Here is a 19,183-nt window from a genome sequence, read left to right as displayed (position 1 = left end):
CTGGGTCATCGCCAGCCCCTCCCAGTAATCTGTCAGCCCGATCCGCGATGTGACGAACTCGAGCGCCAGGAAGGCAACACACTGTTCGACGATCCCGGTCTTTGTGACAGATTGCCCTGTCTGTCCCCCTAATAATTGAGTCCCCCACTACCAGTACCTGCCTGCATCCCATTATTTTATTAGCCTTGGCAGCTGCTGCCTGGCACTGATCACTAAAGTTGAGTTTACTGTCCACCAATACCCCAGGTCCTTTGCGGAAGTAGTTTTACCCAGTGTTTTATTATTTAGCACATAAGTGTACTTATTATTTCTATGGCCCAAATGCATAATCTTACATTTATCCACATTAAACTTAATTTGCCATTTCACCACCCAAGCCTCTAGCTTCTCCAAATCCCTCTGTAATATGATATTATTCTCCTCTGTGCTGATTGCTCTACCCAGTTTAGTATAATCTGCAAAAATAGAGATTCTACTCTGTAGCCCCTCTACAAGATCATTAATAAAAATATTAAAAAGAAGTGGACCCAATACTGACCCCTATGGTACCCCACTAGTAACTAAAACCCAATCTGAATATGTTCCATTAATGACCACCCTTTGTTTTCTGTCACACAGCCAGTTACTTACCCATTTGCATACGTTTTCCCCGAGTCCCAGCATCCTCATTTTGTAGACCAACCTTTCATGCGGCACAGTATCAAATGCCTTTGAAAAGTCCAAATACATAACATCCACAGCCTCCCCCAGGTCCAGTCTATAACTCACCTCTTCATAGAAGCCGATCATATTAGTCTGGCAGGATCGATCCCTCACAAATCCATGCTGATGCTGCGTCATAAGATTATTTCCATTAAGATACTCCAGTATAGCATCTCTTACAAACCCTTAAATACTTTACCTACTATAGATGTTAGACTTACGGGCCTGTAGTTTCCAGGATCACTCTTTGACCCCTTCTTTAATATTGGTACCACATTAGCTATGCGCCAGTCCTGTGGAACAATCCCTGTCGTTATAGAATCTTTAAATATTAGGGATAAGGGTCTGTCTAACACAGTACTCAATTCTTACAAAACTCTAGGATGGATACCTTCTGGGCCTGGCATCTCCCCACTTCTTGTTGTGTTAGGCAAATGAGATTTATGGAGATTTACATTATCCCTAGTTATGTCGTCTGTTATGGGATTCTCCTCTGTGAATACAATAGAGAAGAATGTATTTAGTAGATTGGCCTTTTCCTCTTCCCCCTCTACCATTACACCCAGATTATTTTTTGAGGGGACCAACATTTTCGTTTTTAAGTCTTTTTTTATTTATATTGGTGTAGAACATTTTAGGATTCGTTTTACTTTCTGTGGCAATCCTTCTTTCTATTGCAATTTTTGCTTCTTTTATTTGTTTTTTACACATTCTATTCTTCTGTCTATAGTTGCTCAATGCTTCCCCACTACCTTCTTGTTTTAGTAGTCTGAATGCTTGTTTCTTATCATTTATTGCACCCCTTACAGCTGAAGTTAACCGCATTGTATTTTTTCTATTTCTACTACTTTTATTCCCATATTGTATGTGTTGTTCACAGGATTTACCCAGGATGCCCTTAAATATGTCCCATTTCTCTTGTGTACTTTTATTTCTGAAGGCATCGTCCCAGTCTATGTCCCCTAGGTCCTCTCTTAGTTTTTAGAAATTAGCCTTCCTGAAATTTAATGTTTTTGTTGCCCCTCTACTAATCATTTTATTGAACGATAATTGAATACTTACTATGTTATGGTCACTATTACCTAGGTGACCCCCCCCCCCCCCACCTCTATTTTTGATATTCTGTCTGGCGTATTGGTTAAGATCAGGTCCAGGAGTGCCCTCCCTCTTGTTGGTTCCTGTACTAGTTGGGAAAGGTAATTATCTTTTACTATTTCCAAAAACCCACTTCCCTTGCTGGAGCTGCAGGTTTCTGTTTTCCAGTTTATATTTGGATAGTTAACGTCCCCCATAATAATGACTTCCCCCTGCTTCGCTGCTGTGTCTACCTGTCTTATAAGAAGATATTCAGATTCTTCCACTATACTTGGAGGTTTATAACTCACTCCTAAAAGAATTTTATTATTCCTCGTCCCTCCCCTTATTTCTACCCAAAGAGACTCCATTTTATCATCACTTATATCCTCCCACAGAATGGGCCTAAGGCAGGATTTAACATATAGACAGACCCCTCCCCCTTTCTTATTTTTACCGTCATTTCTGAATAGACTATAACCCTGGATATTAACGGCCTAGTCATAACTCTTATCCAGCCATGTCTCGCTTATCCCCACTATATCATATTTCTCTTCTACCATTATGAGTTCTAATTCCTCAGCTTTATTAGTGAGGCTTCGAGCATTTGTATACATACATTTAATATGTTTGTCCATATTCCCTTTCCTCTTGTCACTAGTGACTGTTCTATCCCCTCCCGCTGCTTCACCCCCAGTTCCATAATCTAGGCCCAGTTCTCCATCTTCTCTGTCATTTCTTGCTGTATTGTAGTTGCCCTCCCCCCGATCCCTAGTTTAAACACTCCTCTAACCTCTTGGCCATCTTCTCCCCCAACAGGCTGCACCCTCCCCATTGAGATGCAGCCCGTCCCTACCGTAGAGCCTGTAACCGACCAAGATGTCGGCCCAGTTCTCCATGAACCCAAACCCCTCTACCCTACACCAGCTCTTGAGCCACTTATTTACCTCCCTAATCTCCTGCTGTCTCTCAGGTGTGGCTCGTAGTACAGGTAATATTTTGGAGAATATCACCTTGGAGGTCCTAGTTTTAAGCTTCCTGCCTAAGTCCCTGAAATCGTTTTTAAGGACCCGCCACCTACCTCTAACTTTGTCATTGGTGCCAATGTGCACCATGACTGCTGGGTCATCGCCAACCCCTCCCAGTAATCTGTCAGCCCGATCTGCAATGTGACGAACTCGAGCACCAGGCAGGCAACACACTGTTCAACAATCCAGTTCTTTGTGACAGATTGCCCTGTCTGTCCCCCTAATAATGGAGTCCCCTACTACCAGTACCTGCCTGGCCTGCCCTGAACTCCTGTTTCCCACCTTACTGGAGCAGACACCCCCCTGGCTTTCAGAGGCAGTGTCCTGCTGCAGCAATGCCACCCCTAAATAAACATCCCCCTCATCCACCAATTTGGCAAACTTGTTGGGGTGTGCCAGATCAGGACTAGACTCCCTCACACTCTTCCCTCTACCTCGTTTTCTAACTGTTACCTAACTAGCTGCCTCTTCCTCCTGCATCTCCATGCTATCGCTTTCTCCCCGATCTACCCCTTGGAGCGCTTGCTCAGTGAGGAGCAGACCCCTTTCAGTTTGCCAATGCATCTCAATCTTTGCAGCTGCTCATTTAGATCCAGGATCTGGGCTTCCAAACCAGCAACATGCACACATCTCCCACAATGGTATGCACCCTCGATCGGTTGATCAAGGATTGCATACATCGCACAAGATGTACATTGAACCGCATTGTCAAATATGGAGCTCATTTTTATGGGAATATAAAGTATAAATAATAATAAAAAAAAAAAAAAACAACAAAAGCAAACAATTTGTTAAAAAAAACAATTTGTTCAAAGAAAACAAATAAACAATTTGTTTTTCTCTAAAACTCCCTGAATCTAAAGTCCCAGAATATTAAAGTCCCACACTTGACACAAAAACACACTTCAGATCAAAAACTTGCACGCTCCAAAACTCAATCACAATAGCAATATAAAAGAACTTAGCTAATACTGCTATTTAGGACTCTACTTATATGATAATTATTATTTTACTTTTACACAAAAGTGGACAGACATATATTATTATTATTATTATTATTATTATTATTATTATTATTATTATATTATTATTATTATTATTATTATTATTAATATCTTAATAAATAGACAATAAAACTAAATTTACTTAAAATAGACTTGTTATATGGTCTTAAGCACCTACATTGTTTATCTTGAAAGCCGAGACTCTAAAAGTAAGTAACACATTTGTGATCAGCCCAAAGCCTTCTCTAAAGGAATCCAGCCATTGTGTCCTCTCTTTACAGCCTTAATTGGCATCACATTTGAACCGCAGTGAGAATCCCCTGGAGAGAAGTTGCCAAAGACTTGTTTTGAATTAAAGTCCTAAATGATCCTTGCTGAAACCTTAGTAGACATAAACAGACAAAATGCAGCTCTGTGTGCTCTAATGTGGCTGGAGAGCTGACATGAATGTAATATGCTAGAATAAAGCTTTGTTCAATTTCAGAGGCACACCAAGTCTTGGCTGCACCCCTGAGATGCCAGCTGCAAACTTCATTTAATGTCTGAACAGGATGGTTTGTTAAGTAAGTATTTTGGCAATTATGTAACTTCAGTTTTATCTGAATTAAAATACTATTTTATTTACCTAAGAAGATTAAAGTGAGCTTGAAGGCATTTTCAGTGAAATGATAAGAAAAAAGTTATATGAGATCACTTACAATATACAGACAATGAGAAATCTGGAATATATTTCAACTCGGAAATTCCTGACTTATGCCACATAAAACACAGTTCTAAACCTTCAGCAAGCCTTGTTAGTATCTCACGTGTTTAGCTTTAGTAATAAACAATATATCCAAGTACTTGTTAAATGCATGCTTGCCAAGATTCCCATTTTGAAAGACAAGACTGGTTGACTTTATCCCAAATTCACCCAAACAACACTCATAAATGCTTAATTTGCAAACAATTTTGAAAGGTTTCAGCAATATTGCAAGATGAAAGATTTCTGGTACAACATTCACTAAGTCCAGAGTTTCCTACCTATGTGTTTACAGAGTGTTGACTTGAAGAGCTAGCATAAAGGGGCATTAACTTTTCCCCTATCCACAGGATAGGGGAAAAGTAATAGATCGCGGGGGGTCCAACCCCTCAACGCCCCAGCGATCTCGATATTGGACCCTGCGCTGTACTCGGCTCTTTCCTTCGCTTTATTGGAATGAGTAGAGCTGAGCATCGCGTGCTGACCCAGGGCTCTATTCATAACAGAGCCAGCGGAGTCCGATACGGAGATTGCCAGGGGGTTCAGGGGTTGGACCCACCGCGATTTCCTACTTTTAAGTAAATTTTTCACAGAATACCCCTTTAAGCTGGCACTTGTACTGTCAGCCACATTAAAGTAAATAGTTTTAAGCCATAGGGTTGGAAGACCTAAATTACATTTGAAGATGTGATGTCTGACGGCCTGAAGCATAAATATATGGGCTATGTTCAAATTTTTTTTTGGCCTTTGTTTGATTCTTAAAACAATGGCCACTGTTTTGAGTATCAAATAGTCTCCATGGTTTAGCATGTTTCAGTGTGGATGTCCATGTTCAGGTGGACTGAGTGGCCATTGGGTTGTGAATTTAATAGCAAAGACTGAAAGGACCGGGAAAAAAGAAAAAATGTGTGTGAACAACTAAAAATAACATCCATTGTTTGTAAAACACATCCGTGACATCATACCCCTTTAAGACTCTGTAAATGGCTTTACTTCAGTCAGATGGAATATAACACAGTAATAGGCCAGTCTCAGAATAGCAAACATGTATTGCTGAGTGTCAGCACTTCAGTTCTTAATGTAAACAAAGTTATTTTGTACTGATCAATGGCCACGTACAGTCACCCTCCAGTAAAGTCTGTGGGATGTATTATTACAGAATATTGCTGCTCTTCTCTTTCTGTCTTTAATCTGTTCAAAAGATTAAAATAAACTATTTATATCAAAAGTATATCATTCATAAAGTCATTATTATTATTAGTGTGTATGTGAGCTGTAGAAGTTTCTCCAGGGATCATATATCAAAAACAGAAATCACAGAGTTCTGGAATCCAATAGTTGATGAGTGAATTAAAAGGGGTTGGCCACTCTATAGTAAAATTGTTTAATGTACAGTATTAGTAACTGTACTCACTGTACATACTGACAACAGCTCCCTGTGTAACTAAAAGAGCAAAAATCTGAGCCCCCTCCTCCAAGCTTTACTGGACTGCTCTGTGGTGATTCTGTCCACAAGATGGCTGACATGAAGGAGCATGTGACCATGCCCCTCAATCCCTCCACAGGCATATAGAGGCTCAGTGGTGAACACAGGGGACAGGGCATGGTCACATGCTCCTCTATGTCAGCCATCTTATGGACAGAATCACCACAGCAGGACAGTACAACCTGGAAGAGAGGAGTCTGATTTTAGCTCTTTAGGGTACACAGGGAGCTGCTGTCAGTAAATGCAGTGAGTACACTTACTAATACATTACAGTAAGCAATTGTACTATAAAGCGGCCAACCCCTTTAAGCTTTTTTTAACCCAAGAGGTAACCCCTAGTAACCCCTAGTAGACTTGACCAGACTTGAAGAAGAAATGACATGCAGGAACCTGTTAACCGAATGTTATTATAGTGTTCTTGAAGCAGGGGGAACACTTACCACATAATATGCAATGTATCCAGAGGTTAGCTGCTTGTAAAGACAATATCTCTAAAACTACTGCAATACCGGAGCACTGTTGTTCTACTGAACTTAGATCATCACAAGACTCTATGCAATCCTCTGTGTTTGTCCTGATACATCACATTTCACACCACATTTGGTCAAAATGTTGACAGTAAACCAGTGGATATAAACATAAGTATTCAGATCTATACTGTACAGTCTTTGTTACTTCTCTGAAGTAGAAGCATGACGTAAAATGGCTTTTAACATATGTCTGGACAGGTTATGTCTTTTCTTTTTACTGATGTGCTACAAAACATGAAAGCTCAAAAAAGTATCCATTAAGTATGTAGTATATGTATATTAAAGGCGAAACATGTAATAAAGGGCCAAAAAGAATCAAACCCTACACTGGATATATGTAACTTCCAATCATCTCATAAATGATTACTCTCAAAGATGACGTCTCTGAATCATGCTGGTCTGGTGATCATAGTGTTAAATGGATATTGTTTTTCATAGCTTTTTGAAAAGTAATTTGAAACCAGCAAACTGTCCTTTTTTTTGTTAAGACACAGATGACACATAAAGTGTAGGTTTGGGAAATAAAATGTAATACTACATTTCACATTATAGTATAACATTTTATTAAAGGACCACTGGAAAAAAACAAGCAGACTAGAAATAAAGGTCTATAAGGCTTAAATGTGTATAAAAACAAAAAGTAAGATAAACTAACAAGTGTGAAGTCCATTTTACATCCAATATAAAACCCAGTTGTTTACATATCTGTAATGATTTTTTGGTGAAGCACTGCCCAGAATATATTAGGCAACTGCTTGAATAGCAATACACTAAAATATTCTTATAATCGGTCATACTCCCACTAGTGACAAATGGTTTACTGTGAAAATGTCAAATTTTCTGTCAACTTTCAGCAGGTTCTAGTAAAATGCTGTCTGTAGTACATTGTGAAGGGAAAGTGGCTATACTCTGATATTCACCTGTAAGTTATATTTTACACATCTAGGCTATGTTCACACACAGTAATATAAAAGCTAAATGTTTCCATAATTTTAAGTGAAAATAAAACAATGCATAACTAGGTGGTAAATAGAGAGCATGTTCATTATTTGGATGGTTGTGATCAACTACAGACATTATTCTATATGATGTGTGCACGGCTGATGTCCCTCAATGGAGAGCAATATTATGTTAAAAATACAGGTGTATTTAAGCTTAAAATTATGGCTGTATTTGTCTTTTATTTTATGGTGTGTAAACATAGCCATAATGTTAGTAATTCACAAAAACTGTATACTGCGGAAATGCTATTCAAGCAATTCTCTATCGTGTTGTGGAAATCATCTGTTTCCTATTACTGCTCGTTATACCAAAAATGTAACATAATATAATAATAACTACCAGCAGGGTCATTACTTATTGAAGAGAGGACATTCACCACAAAACGATTGCAGATTCCATACCATTGTCCTTATGATTTAATAACATCAAAATCTCAAATCAACAATCTCAGCAATTTCACAAGTTTCCCCAGAAATGTACTTAAAGACCATCCAAGTGCAGACAATACTTTTTTCCATCTTGCTGGCAATTTCCTAGCTGTTCCTAGTGTTCTTGCAGTTTGTACTATGTAGGTACCACAACAAGCACATGATCTACTTTGCAAGCACAACCACAGTAAGCCTCATGCATAAAATGATACTTTGGAGGGAAGCTCAGGCTAGATGCATTGTGAGCTTTCCTCTAGTTCAGCAGTATGATCCAGTAAATCAGTACCTGGCACAAGTGGGCACACCATACGCAATATAGCAGTGCTATACACTGCTTCACTACAATAGAGTTGTATTACCTTTTGAAGAGTCTGTTCCAGCAGAGGCAGATCACACTCGGCTTGCTTCTTGTTATTCTTCTTTCCACAGCAGGAAAAATAGACTCCTCTCATGTTTTTCCCAAGACACACCAGTATAATAATATATAGTGTTTACACAAGGCGGCACAATCCAACTTGCAGTGAAATGCTGCTCTCCATTCTGAGCACCAGTGCTGGAGATGTATTCACCTAATGCAAGCTAAAAAAAAAGTGATGTCAACTCACACCCCTTCTTTTCCACACCCATCAGCCTCCTAATCCTTCCAGCACAGGGATTGGCTGGCTCTCTCACCCAGGAGACCTAACTTGGCATTTCAGATGTCAACATGCGTTTCCAACACATTTCTGAACATTCATCCAGGGAGTGAGTGCACAAGAGAGCCCTATCCCTGCTGCAGGAAGCTTTGCCTAACTGCACCTTGCACATGGATGTCACATCATTGGCATGGAAATCAATATCTACCAATAAAAAGAAAAAGTAGACCATTTGTTGGTAAAGTCAAAGTCTATGTTCACAATAAAGGCCCTATTACATGGAACAATTATCGTCCGTACTCAATATCGGCCGTTACGGCCCATATTCGTCCCGTGTAATGAAAGGCAAAGATTAGCCGACATGAACGATGTCGGCTAAAAGTTGCTGTCGTTTGTCTTTCAACATGTTTAAAGACAAACGACTTACATAGCAGCGATCTGCTCCTAAGAACAGGAGCGGCGGCTGCAGACCACCGCTATCCCCTATGGGCTGCCCAGGCGATCTAGCGATAGATGGACATATTTTGCAAACAGCAAATGTTATTTTTTAGTTGTTCGTACACAGTTTTTCTTTTTCACTGTCCTTTTACTGTTTTTACTATTAAATTCAATGGACTTTTCAATTGAAGACACACCCAAAGGGCAATCAGTCCACCTTAACTAGAATAATGTACCAACAGCTGTCATTGTATTGATGGATGGCCAAACAACGAAATGATGGACGTTATTTTGACCATTTGAAAAATTAATAGACAAACAGGAAAAAAGTCATAGGAACATAGCCAAATAATGACTCTGCTTGTTACTAATGTGCTGCAGTGTATCTTTCTTTATATTCAATATATTATTTAAATAAATATCGGACAACCAAAACTAAAAGCATATCACTATTCACTTTTCTTTTAATTTTGTGGGGTAAAGGTAAGGGGTGCGAAAGTCAATTTTTAAAAAAATATTCACACTGTAAAAACTGACTAATTGATGGTCTGTCTAATCAGCTGCTTGAAGACGCAATAACTATTCTACAAGGGGCTGCTGATAAGGGCCCTATTACACCAACAGATTATCTGACAGATCTTTTTGAGCCCAAGCCAGGAATGGACTATAAACAGAGAACAGATCATAAAGGAAAGATTGGGATTCCACTCCTGGCTTTGGCTTACAAAAATCTGTCAGATAATCTGTCAGGCATCTTTTGGTGTAATAGGGCCCTAAGTCTTTGGGCCCTATTCCACCGGACGATTATCGTTAGCATAATCGTTAACGATTAACGATCTCAAACGACCGCTATTGCGAAAGACCTGAAAACGTTCACTCATTTCCATGGAACGATAATCGTTACTTATGATCGTAATTGCGATCGTTTCTTCCGTATTTCTTCGCTATTGCGTTCGTATCTATTGCAAACGACCGAACGATGTCTTATTCAATGCGAACGATTTGCGAACGTTTTGCAAACGAGCAACGATAAAAATAGGTCCAGGTCTTATAAAGCGATCAACGATTTCTCGTTCGGTCGTTAATCGTTACTGCATTTCAACCGAACGATTATCGTTTAGATTCGAACGATTTAACGATAATCTGAACGATAATCGTCCGGTGGAATAGGGCCCTTTGGCTTTATCAGAAAGAAAGGAGATAGGTAGATGAAACTACATTTATTCCACATACTCTCCACTGATTTCAACACACTTCTTACATTGGTATTCCAAGTTCCGTAAGCCTTGCAGAAACAAGAATTTTATAACTCCTCTGCTCTCATTCGCAGTGAATATCCCCTTAGACTCCGCCATTTTGTTTTCCTGCATGCCTAGATTACTGTTGCCAGTAGCTACAAACACAAAATTTGGAAAGCATATATTAGACCCATAAGGCTTTCATGTGATGTAACATTCATTACCATAGAAACAAAAATCGAACTCAAAGCCAAAGGCTTATCAGCAGCCCCTTGTATAATATTCTATTTGTAGACAACAAGCAAGTTACTGTAGCATTGTCCCAGTCACTTAAATGGAACATAACTAGCAGTCCCTTTACTAGTAGTATGATGAGTGTAAGTATGAGGCTTTTTAAACATTGAATGGACACTAAAAGTTATGTGGCCTCTAAATGGTAATGTTTAGCTTCGTTGGAATTATGTAAACTTTGCTCAAATCACTCAAAACAGTAAAAAAAAAATCTAGGATACTTTCCTTCTAGCCACAAGGCAATGTGCAAGACATCTTATAACAAAAAGTGTGTTTATATGAGCCCAAAAGGAGACTGCACCTGACAAACAGCAAAAATGTATATGTGAATATAACCTTGGACAAATAAAAATCTTGAATCATTTTTTATATGTTTTAATGTTAAGATGATTTTTCCGAGTTACCTGAGTGCTATTCAGACGGACTGCAGGGACAGGCACAGAGCAAACCAACATGTGGGAAATTCTGTGAACCTGTTTAGCATTTTGCGATGTTCTGCATTTTTCACAGCTGTCCATATAGACTGAGCTTTTTTTCTGCATTTTTAATGTGAGAAAAATATAACGAAACTATCCTTGCAAACAGCTAACCCTCAGGGTATGTTTCAGAATGCTATGATTTAATAGAATATTATATTTAAACAAGTATTTTGTAATGTGCATTATATGTGAAGGAAAGGTATGTTCAGACTGCTGATATGTTTCCATAAAGCTTTGTTGATTTTTAAAACCCCAACATTACAGGGGAACTCTGGAGAAAAAAAAATGTTTTAAAATCAACTGATATAAAAAAATGTACACAGATTTGTAAATTACTTTTATTTCAAAATCTCAGGCCTTCCAGTACTTATCAGATTCTGTATGTCCTGCATGAAGTGATGTATTTTTTCCATTATTAACCCAGAGCTGCATAAAGACGTTACTGAACGTCCTGGTGCTGCTAGGGGAGTTCAGAGAGGGGTTCACCCCGCTCTGAACTGCCGTGATGCCGGGTGCTACATGTAGCCTGGGACTGCTGCTATTAGCGGGCACAGTCCGATCGCCATGCCCGCTAATTAAGTATTCAGATGCAGCTGCATCTAAATACTTGCTGTCCCCTTACCCTGGTGGTCTAGTGGGGGGGATGCCCCCCCCGCGACGCGATCATGCGGGGTGTGGAGAGAGGTGTGTGAACCCTGCATCTGCTTTGGGCTGGGGTCTGGGGTCTGCAAGATTTTTGGTTGCATCAAATTTTTGGTTGCATCAAATTTTAAAAAATTGTAATAAAAAGCGATCAAAAAGTCGCATATGACACCTCAGACAGCCCCAAAGGATAAAAAGCGTTATAAGCATGGTAATAGAGCGATTTTAAGGAACATATATATATATATATATATATATATATATTAAAGGTTTTAATATTTTAAAAGCCATCAAATAAAATAAAAGTTATACAAATTACATATAGCTGTAATCGTAACAACTTGAGTAACATTTATAACAAGTCAGTTTTACCCTAGGCCTACCCCCCCCCCCCCCCCCCAAAAAAAAATAAAAAATAAAATAAAAATAAATAAAAAATAAAATAAAACAGTACCTGTCTAGACCAGGAGAGGTTTGCTATGTATGGACAGAGGTGGCAGTGACTTGATTGAATACATCGCTTAAAGACGTGGGTAGTGTACATATCTGTATGACTCACTGCCACCAGTTGATTCAAATTCAAAAACTTTTTTTTTGTCTCCAAAGTATCCCTTTGAGAACAAAACTTATGAAGTGAATGTGATAAGAGATGCGGGACTTCATTATACAGTGATTAAACATTTAGGCTGAATGGCTAGTACTCTTTATTGAAATACAGTTATCATGTACATGTACAATGTTACAAAGATAGCTACAAAGTCCAACTGTAACATTACAGTCACATAAATGCTGAATGATAGATCAAGTCACAAAGTAGGTGAGAAAGTTATACTGTTACAATCACAAATGTCAGTAAAAAAATGATAGAATTTTGTAGTCTCTGGTGTCCTAATTCAAACTTAATTTTATTTAATTGCTATTCCTCTCCATTCATTGACCATTCCAACATTTAATAAGTTGACTATTTTCTGAATTGTCAGATGGCCAAAACCTTAATTTCAAAAGCCTAATGGTGCGTTTACACAGGCAGATTTATCTGACAGATTTTTGAAGACAAAGCCAGGAACAGACCATAAGCAGGGAACGGGTCATAAAGGAAAGACTGAGATTTCGCCTCTTTTCAAATCCATTCCTGGTTTTGGCTTCTAAAATCTGTCAGATAAATCTGCCTGTGTAAACGGACCATAATTCACAACTCTTAGCATGATATTCACCCCCCCCTCCTCTGATCCTAGCATTCTCACCCCCTGAGCCTGGCATTCTAGCCCCCTGAGCCTAGCATTCTCACCCCCTGAGCCTAGCATTCTAACCCCCTGGGCCTAGCATTCTAACCCCCTGGGCCTAGCATTCTCACCCCCTGAGCCTAGCATTCTCACCCCCTGGGCCTAGCATTCTCACCCCCTGAGCCAGGGCCGTATTTACCACTAGGCACCCGTGGTCCAGTGCCTAGGGCAGCACCTTGCAGGGGGGCAGCAACAGGGAGCAGGGGGAAAGAAAACAACTTTAAAAAAAAAAAAAGTTTTTTAGTCTTCTACCTCCAGTTCAGACTTGCCAGTAAATCTGGTGTCTTTTTGAGGGGGAGGGGGGGGGGGTGTATGGTCGAATTATTCAGGCCTGGTATGGCGGTGTTATCCAGTCACAGTATGCTCTAATCATTGATTCATTGTAGAAATTTGTTTATGTTTTAGGCCGTTAAAAACCATGAAAAATGCGATTCAGACAATGTTCCTACATGTGGAGAAATGCATGTGACCAAAATCACGCCCCCCCCCTCCCTAAGATGGGGCGTCTTCAGGTCTAGTGCCTAGGGCAGCACCAGCTGATAATACAGCCCTGCCCTGAGCCTAGCATTCTCACCCCCTGAGCCTAGCATTCTCACCCCCTGAGCCTAGCATTCTCACCCCCTGAGCCTAGCATTCTCACCCCCTGAGCCTAGCATTCTCACCCCCTGAGCCTGGCATTCTCACCCCCTGAGCCTAGCATTCTCACCCCCTGAGCCTAGCATTCTAACCCCCTGGGCCTAGCATTCTAACCCCCTGGGCCTAGCATTCTCACCCCCTGAGCCTAGCATTCTCACCCCCTGAGCCTAGCATTCTCACCCCCTGAGCCTAGCTTTCTCACTACCTGAGCCTGGCATTCTCATCCCCTTAGCCTAGCATTCTCATCCCCTGCGGCTGGCATTCTCATCCCCTTAGCCTAGCATTCTCACCCCCTGAGCCTTAGCATTCTCACCCCCTGAGCCTGGTATTCTCATCCCCTGAGCCTGGCATTCTCATCCCCTTAGCCTAGCATTCTCACCCCCTGCGGCTGGCATTCTCATCCCCTTAGCCTAGCATTCTCACCCCCTGAGCCTAGCATTCTCACCCCCTGAGCCTGGTATTCTCATCCCCTGAGCCTGGCATTCTCACTCCCTGATCCCAGTATTTTCGCCCCTTGAGCCTGGAATTCTCACCCCCTGAGCTTGGCATTCTCACCCCTGATCCCAGTATTCTCACCCCTTGAGCCTGGCATTCTCACCCCCTGAGCCTAACATTCTCGCGCCCTCATCCTAGTATTCTCACCCCCTGATCCTAGCATTTTCATCCCCTAAGCCTAGCATTCTCACCCCCTGAGCCTGGCATCCTCACCCCCTGAGCTTAGCATTCTCACCCCCTGAGCCTAGCATTCTCACCCCCTGAGCCTAGCATTCTCATCCCCTGAGCCTAGCATTCTCACTCCCTGAGCCTGGCATTCTCACCCCCTGATCCTAGTATTCTCACCTCCTGATCCTAGTATTTTCGCCCCTTGAGTCTAACATTCTCACCCCCTGATCCTAGCATTCTCACCCCCTGATCCTAGCATTCTCACCCCATGATCCTAGCATTCTCACCCCCTGAGCATAGCATTATCACCCCCTGATCCTAGCATTCTCATCCCCTGAGCCTAGTATTCTCATCCCCTGAGCCTAGCATTCTCACCCCCGATCCTAGCATACTCACTCCCGGAGCCTAGCATTCTTACCCCCTGATCCCCATTATCACCCCCTGAGCCTGGCATTCTTACCCCCTGATCCCCATTATTACCCTCTGAGCCTAGCATTCTTACCTCCTGATCCCTATTATCACTCCCTGAGCCTAGCATTCTTACGCCCCCATCCTAGTATTTCCATCTCCTGAGCCTAGCATTCTGACCCCTGAGCCTAGCATTCTGACCCCTTGAGCTTAGCATTCTCAACCCTAAGCCTGACATTTTTACCCCCTCATCCTAGCATTATCACCCCCTGAACCTAGCATTCTTACCCCCGGATTCCCATCATCACCCCCTGGCCTAGAATTCTCACCCCCTGAGCCTAGTATTTTTACCTCCTGAGTCTAGAATTCTTACCCTCTGAGCCTAGCATTCTCACCCTTGAGCCTAGCATTCCAACCCCTGACCCTAGCATTCTTATCCCCTGATCGTAGCATTCTCACTCCTGAGCCTAGAATTCTCACCCCTTTAGTCTAGAATTCTCACCCCTTCAGCCTAGCATTCTCACTCCCTAAGCCTAGCATTCTAACCCCTTACCCTAGCATTCTCACTCCCTGATCGTAGAATTCTCACCCCTGAGCCTAGAATTCTCACCCCTTCAGCCTAGCATTTTCACTCTCTGAGTCTAGCATTCTCACTCCCGGAGCCTAGCATTCTCATCCCTTGAGCCTAGCTTTCTTACCCCTAAGCCTGGCATTCTTGCCCCCTGATCCTAGCATTATCACCCCCTGAGCCTAACATTCTTAACCCCTGATCCCCATTATCACCCTCCGAGCCTAGCATTCTTACCCCCAATCCCCATTATCACCCCCTGAGCCTAACATTCTCACGCCCCATCCTAGTATTCTCATCTCCTGAGCCTAGCATTCTCACCCCCTAAGCCTAGCATTCTCATCCCCTAAGCCTGGCATTCTTACCCGCTGACCCTAGCATTATCACCCCCTGAGCCTACCATTCTTACCCCCTGAGCCTAGTATTCTCACCTCCTGAGCCTAGCATTCTAACCCCCTGATCCTAGTATTCTCACCTCCTGAGCCTAGCATCCTCACGCCCTTATCCTATTATTCTCATTCTCTGAGCCTGGCATTCTCACCCCCTGATCCTAGTATTCTCACCTCCTGATCCTAGTATTTTCGCCCCTGGAGTCTAACATTTTCACGCCCTCATCCTAGCATTCTCACCCCATGATCCTAGCATTCTCACCCTCTGAGCACAACATTATCACCCCCTGATCCTAGCATTCTCATTCCCTGAGCCAAGTATTCTCATCCCCTGAGCCTAGCATTCTCACCCCCGATCCTAGCATACTCACTCCCGGAGCCTAGCATTCTTACCCCCTGATCCCCATTATCACCCCCTGAGCCTGGCATTCTTACCCCCTGATCCCCATTATTACCCTCTGAGCCTAGCATTCTTACCCCCTGATCCCCATTATCACTCCCTGAGCCTAGCATTCTTACGCCCCTAACCTAGTATTCCCATCTCCTGAGCCTAGCATTCTGACCCCTGAGCCTAGCATTCTGACCCCTTGAGCTTAGCATTCTCAACCCTAAGCCTGGCATTTTTACCCCCTCATCCTAGCATTATCACCCCCTGAGCCTAGCATTCTTACCCCCGGATTCCCATTATCACCCCCTGGCCTAGAATTCTCACCCCCTGAGCCTAGTATTCTTACCTCCTGAGCCTAGAATTCTTACCCTCTGAGCCTAGCATTCTCACCCTTGAGCCTAGCATTCCAACCCCTGACCCTAGCATTCTTATCCCCTGATCGTAGCATTCTCATTCCTGAGCCTAGAATTCTCACCCCTTCAGTCTAGAATTCTCACCCCTTCAGCCTAGCATTCTCACCCCCTGAGCCTAGCATTCTAACCCCTGACCCTAGCATTCTCACTCTCTGATCATAGAATTCTCACCCCTGAGCCTAGAATTCTCACCCCTTTAGCCTAGCATTCTCACCCTCTGAGCCTAGCATTCTCACTCCTGGAGCCTAGCATTCTCATCCCTTGAGCCTAGCTTTCTTACCCCTAAGCCTGGCATTCTTGCCCCCTGATCCTAGCATTATCACCCCCTGAGCCTAACATTCTTAACCCCCAATCCCGATTATCACCCTCTGAGCCTAACATTCTCACGCCCCATCCTAGTATTCTCATCTCCTGAGCCAAGCATTCTCACCCTCCGAGCCTAGCATTCTTACCCCAATTTCCCATTATCACCCCCTGAGCCTAACATACTCACGCCCCATCCTAGTATTCTCATCTCCTGAGCCAAGCATTCTCACCCCCTGAGCCTAGCATTCTCACCCCCTAAGCCTAGCATTCTCATCCCCTAAGCCTGGCATTCTAACCCACTGACCCTAGCATTATCACCCCCTCAGCCTACCATTCTTACCCCCTGAGCCTAGTATTCTTACCTCCTGAGCCTAGCATTCTCACCCCCTGATCCTAGTATTCTCACCTCCTGAGCCTAGCATTCTCACCCCCTGATCCTAGTATTTTCACCTCCTGAGCCTAGCATCCTCACGCCCTTATCCTATTATTCTCATCCCCTGATCCTAGCATTTTCATCCCCTGAGCCTAGCATTCTCATCCTGTGAGCCTGGCATTCTCATCCCCTGAGCCTAGCATTCTCACCCCCTGAGCCTGGCATTCTCATCCCCTGAGCCTAGCATTCTCATCCCCTGAGCCTAGCATTCTCACCCCCTGAGCCTTGCATTCTCATCCCCTGAGCCTAGCATTCTCACCCCCTGATCCTAGTATTTTTGCCCCTTGAGCCTGGAATTCTCACCCCCTGAGCCTGGCATTCTCACCCCTGATCCTGGTATTATCACCCCTTGATCCTGGCATTCTCACCCCCTGAGCCTAACATTCTCACGCCCTCATCTTAGTATTCTCATCCCCTGATCCTAGCATTCTTACCCCCTGATCCTAGCATTCTCACCTCCTGAGCCTAGCATTCTTATCCCCTGATCTTAGAATTCTCACCCCTGAGCCTAGAATTCTTACCCCATCAGCCTAGTATTCTCACCCCTGAGCCTAGCATTCTCACCCTCTGAGCCTTTCATTCTTACCCCCGATCCTAGCATTCTCACTCCCGGAGCCTAGCATTCTCATCCCCTGAGCCTAGCTTTTTTACCCCTAAGCCTGGCATTCTTACCCCCTTATCCTAGCACTATCACCCCCTGAGCCTAGCATTCTTACCCACTGATCCCCATTATCACCCCCTGAGCCTAGCATTCTTACCCCCTGATCCCCATTATCACCCCCTGAGCCTAGCATTCTCACGCCCATCCTACTATTCTCATCTCCTGAGCCTAGCATTCTCACTCCCTGAGCCTAGCGTTATCACCCCCTGAGCCTAGCATTCTGACGCCCAAAGCCTAGCATTCTCACCCCTAAGCCTGGCATTCTTACCCCCTGATCCTAGCACTATCACTCCCTGAGCCTAGCATTCTGACCCCCTGATCCTCATTATCACCCCCTGAGCCTAGCATTCTTACCCCCTGATCCTCATTATCACCCCCTGAGCCTAGCATTCTCACGCCCCCATCCTAGTATTCTTATCTCCTGAGCCTAGCATTCTCACCCCATAGCCTACAATTCTCACTATCTGAACCTAGCATTCTCACCCCCTGAGCCTAGCATTCTCACTCCCCGAGCCTAGCATTCTCATTCCCTGAGCCTAGCATTCTAACCCCTGAGCCTAGCATTCTCACCCCCTAATCGTAACATTCTCACCCCCTGAGCCTAAAATTGTCACCCCTTCAGCCTAGCATTCTCACCCTCTGAGCCTAGCATTCTAACCCCTGATCATAGCATTTTCACCCTCTGACCCTAGCATTCTAACTCATTGAGCCTAGCATTCTCACCCTTGAGTCGAGCATTCTCACCCTCTGACCCTAGCACTCTCACCCGCTGAGCCTAGAATTCTCACCCACCCCCAATCCTCCAGGCGGTGACCACAGTAGCGATCAAAGGACCAAAAAATCCCCCTAGGTGGTAGGGCGCAGGAGACAGGAGTTCCATTATAGTACAGGGTGCAGCCTCCTCAAAGACGACCAAAGGTCCTTTTCACAACTAGGGTCCTCTAGTGTGAACAAGCCATTATAGTACAGGGTGCAGCCTCCTCAAAGACGACCAAAGGTCCTTTTCACAACTAGGGTCCTCTAGTGTGAACACTCTTGTCTCCTGCGCCCTACCACCTAGGGGGATTTTTTGATCCTTTCATCGCTACTGTGATCACCGCCTGGAAGTCTGCTTTCACCCCTGCCTTGGCAGTGGGCCCCCCGGAGGAGCTGCGTTGACACCCAGACCTAAGCATTCCATAGCGTTGTGCCTATATTGTAGCACAACCTATTCAGCTGAGTGGGACTACCTCCCACACTGCCACACACACTTCGGAAAACACACTATTGCACTAGGGAGCGCCCCTATCTCTCTTTTTTCCACCCCCAATCCTAGC

At 43.3% G+C, this 19,183-nt stretch overlaps 1 protein-coding gene across 1 annotated transcript in view; it reads right to left on the bottom strand.

The window, feature by feature from the left end:
• The window catches only part of TNS3 (tensin 3), a 190,756-nt gene extending 182,195 nt beyond the window's left edge, over positions 1 to 8,561 (bottom strand). Inside the window, exon 1 of the mRNA XM_069958542.1 lies at positions 8,356 to 8,561. Within this exon, the coding sequence (XP_069814643.1) occupies positions 8,356 to 8,448 (93 nt within the window). The 5' untranslated portion in view covers positions 8,449 to 8,561. The remainder of the gene's footprint in view (positions 1 to 8,355) is intronic.
• Positions 8,562 to 19,183: the final 10,622 nt, after the last annotated feature.

The sequence above is a fragment of the Dendropsophus ebraccatus genome, chromosome 2 (genome assembly GCF_027789765.1).
Source record: "Dendropsophus ebraccatus isolate aDenEbr1 chromosome 2, aDenEbr1.pat, whole genome shotgun sequence".
NCBI classification, from domain to species: Eukaryota; Metazoa; Chordata; class Amphibia; order Anura; family Hylidae; genus Dendropsophus; species Dendropsophus ebraccatus.
The sequence above is the reverse complement of the archived record's forward strand: the minus strand, read 5'-3'. Positions and strand labels throughout refer to the sequence as shown.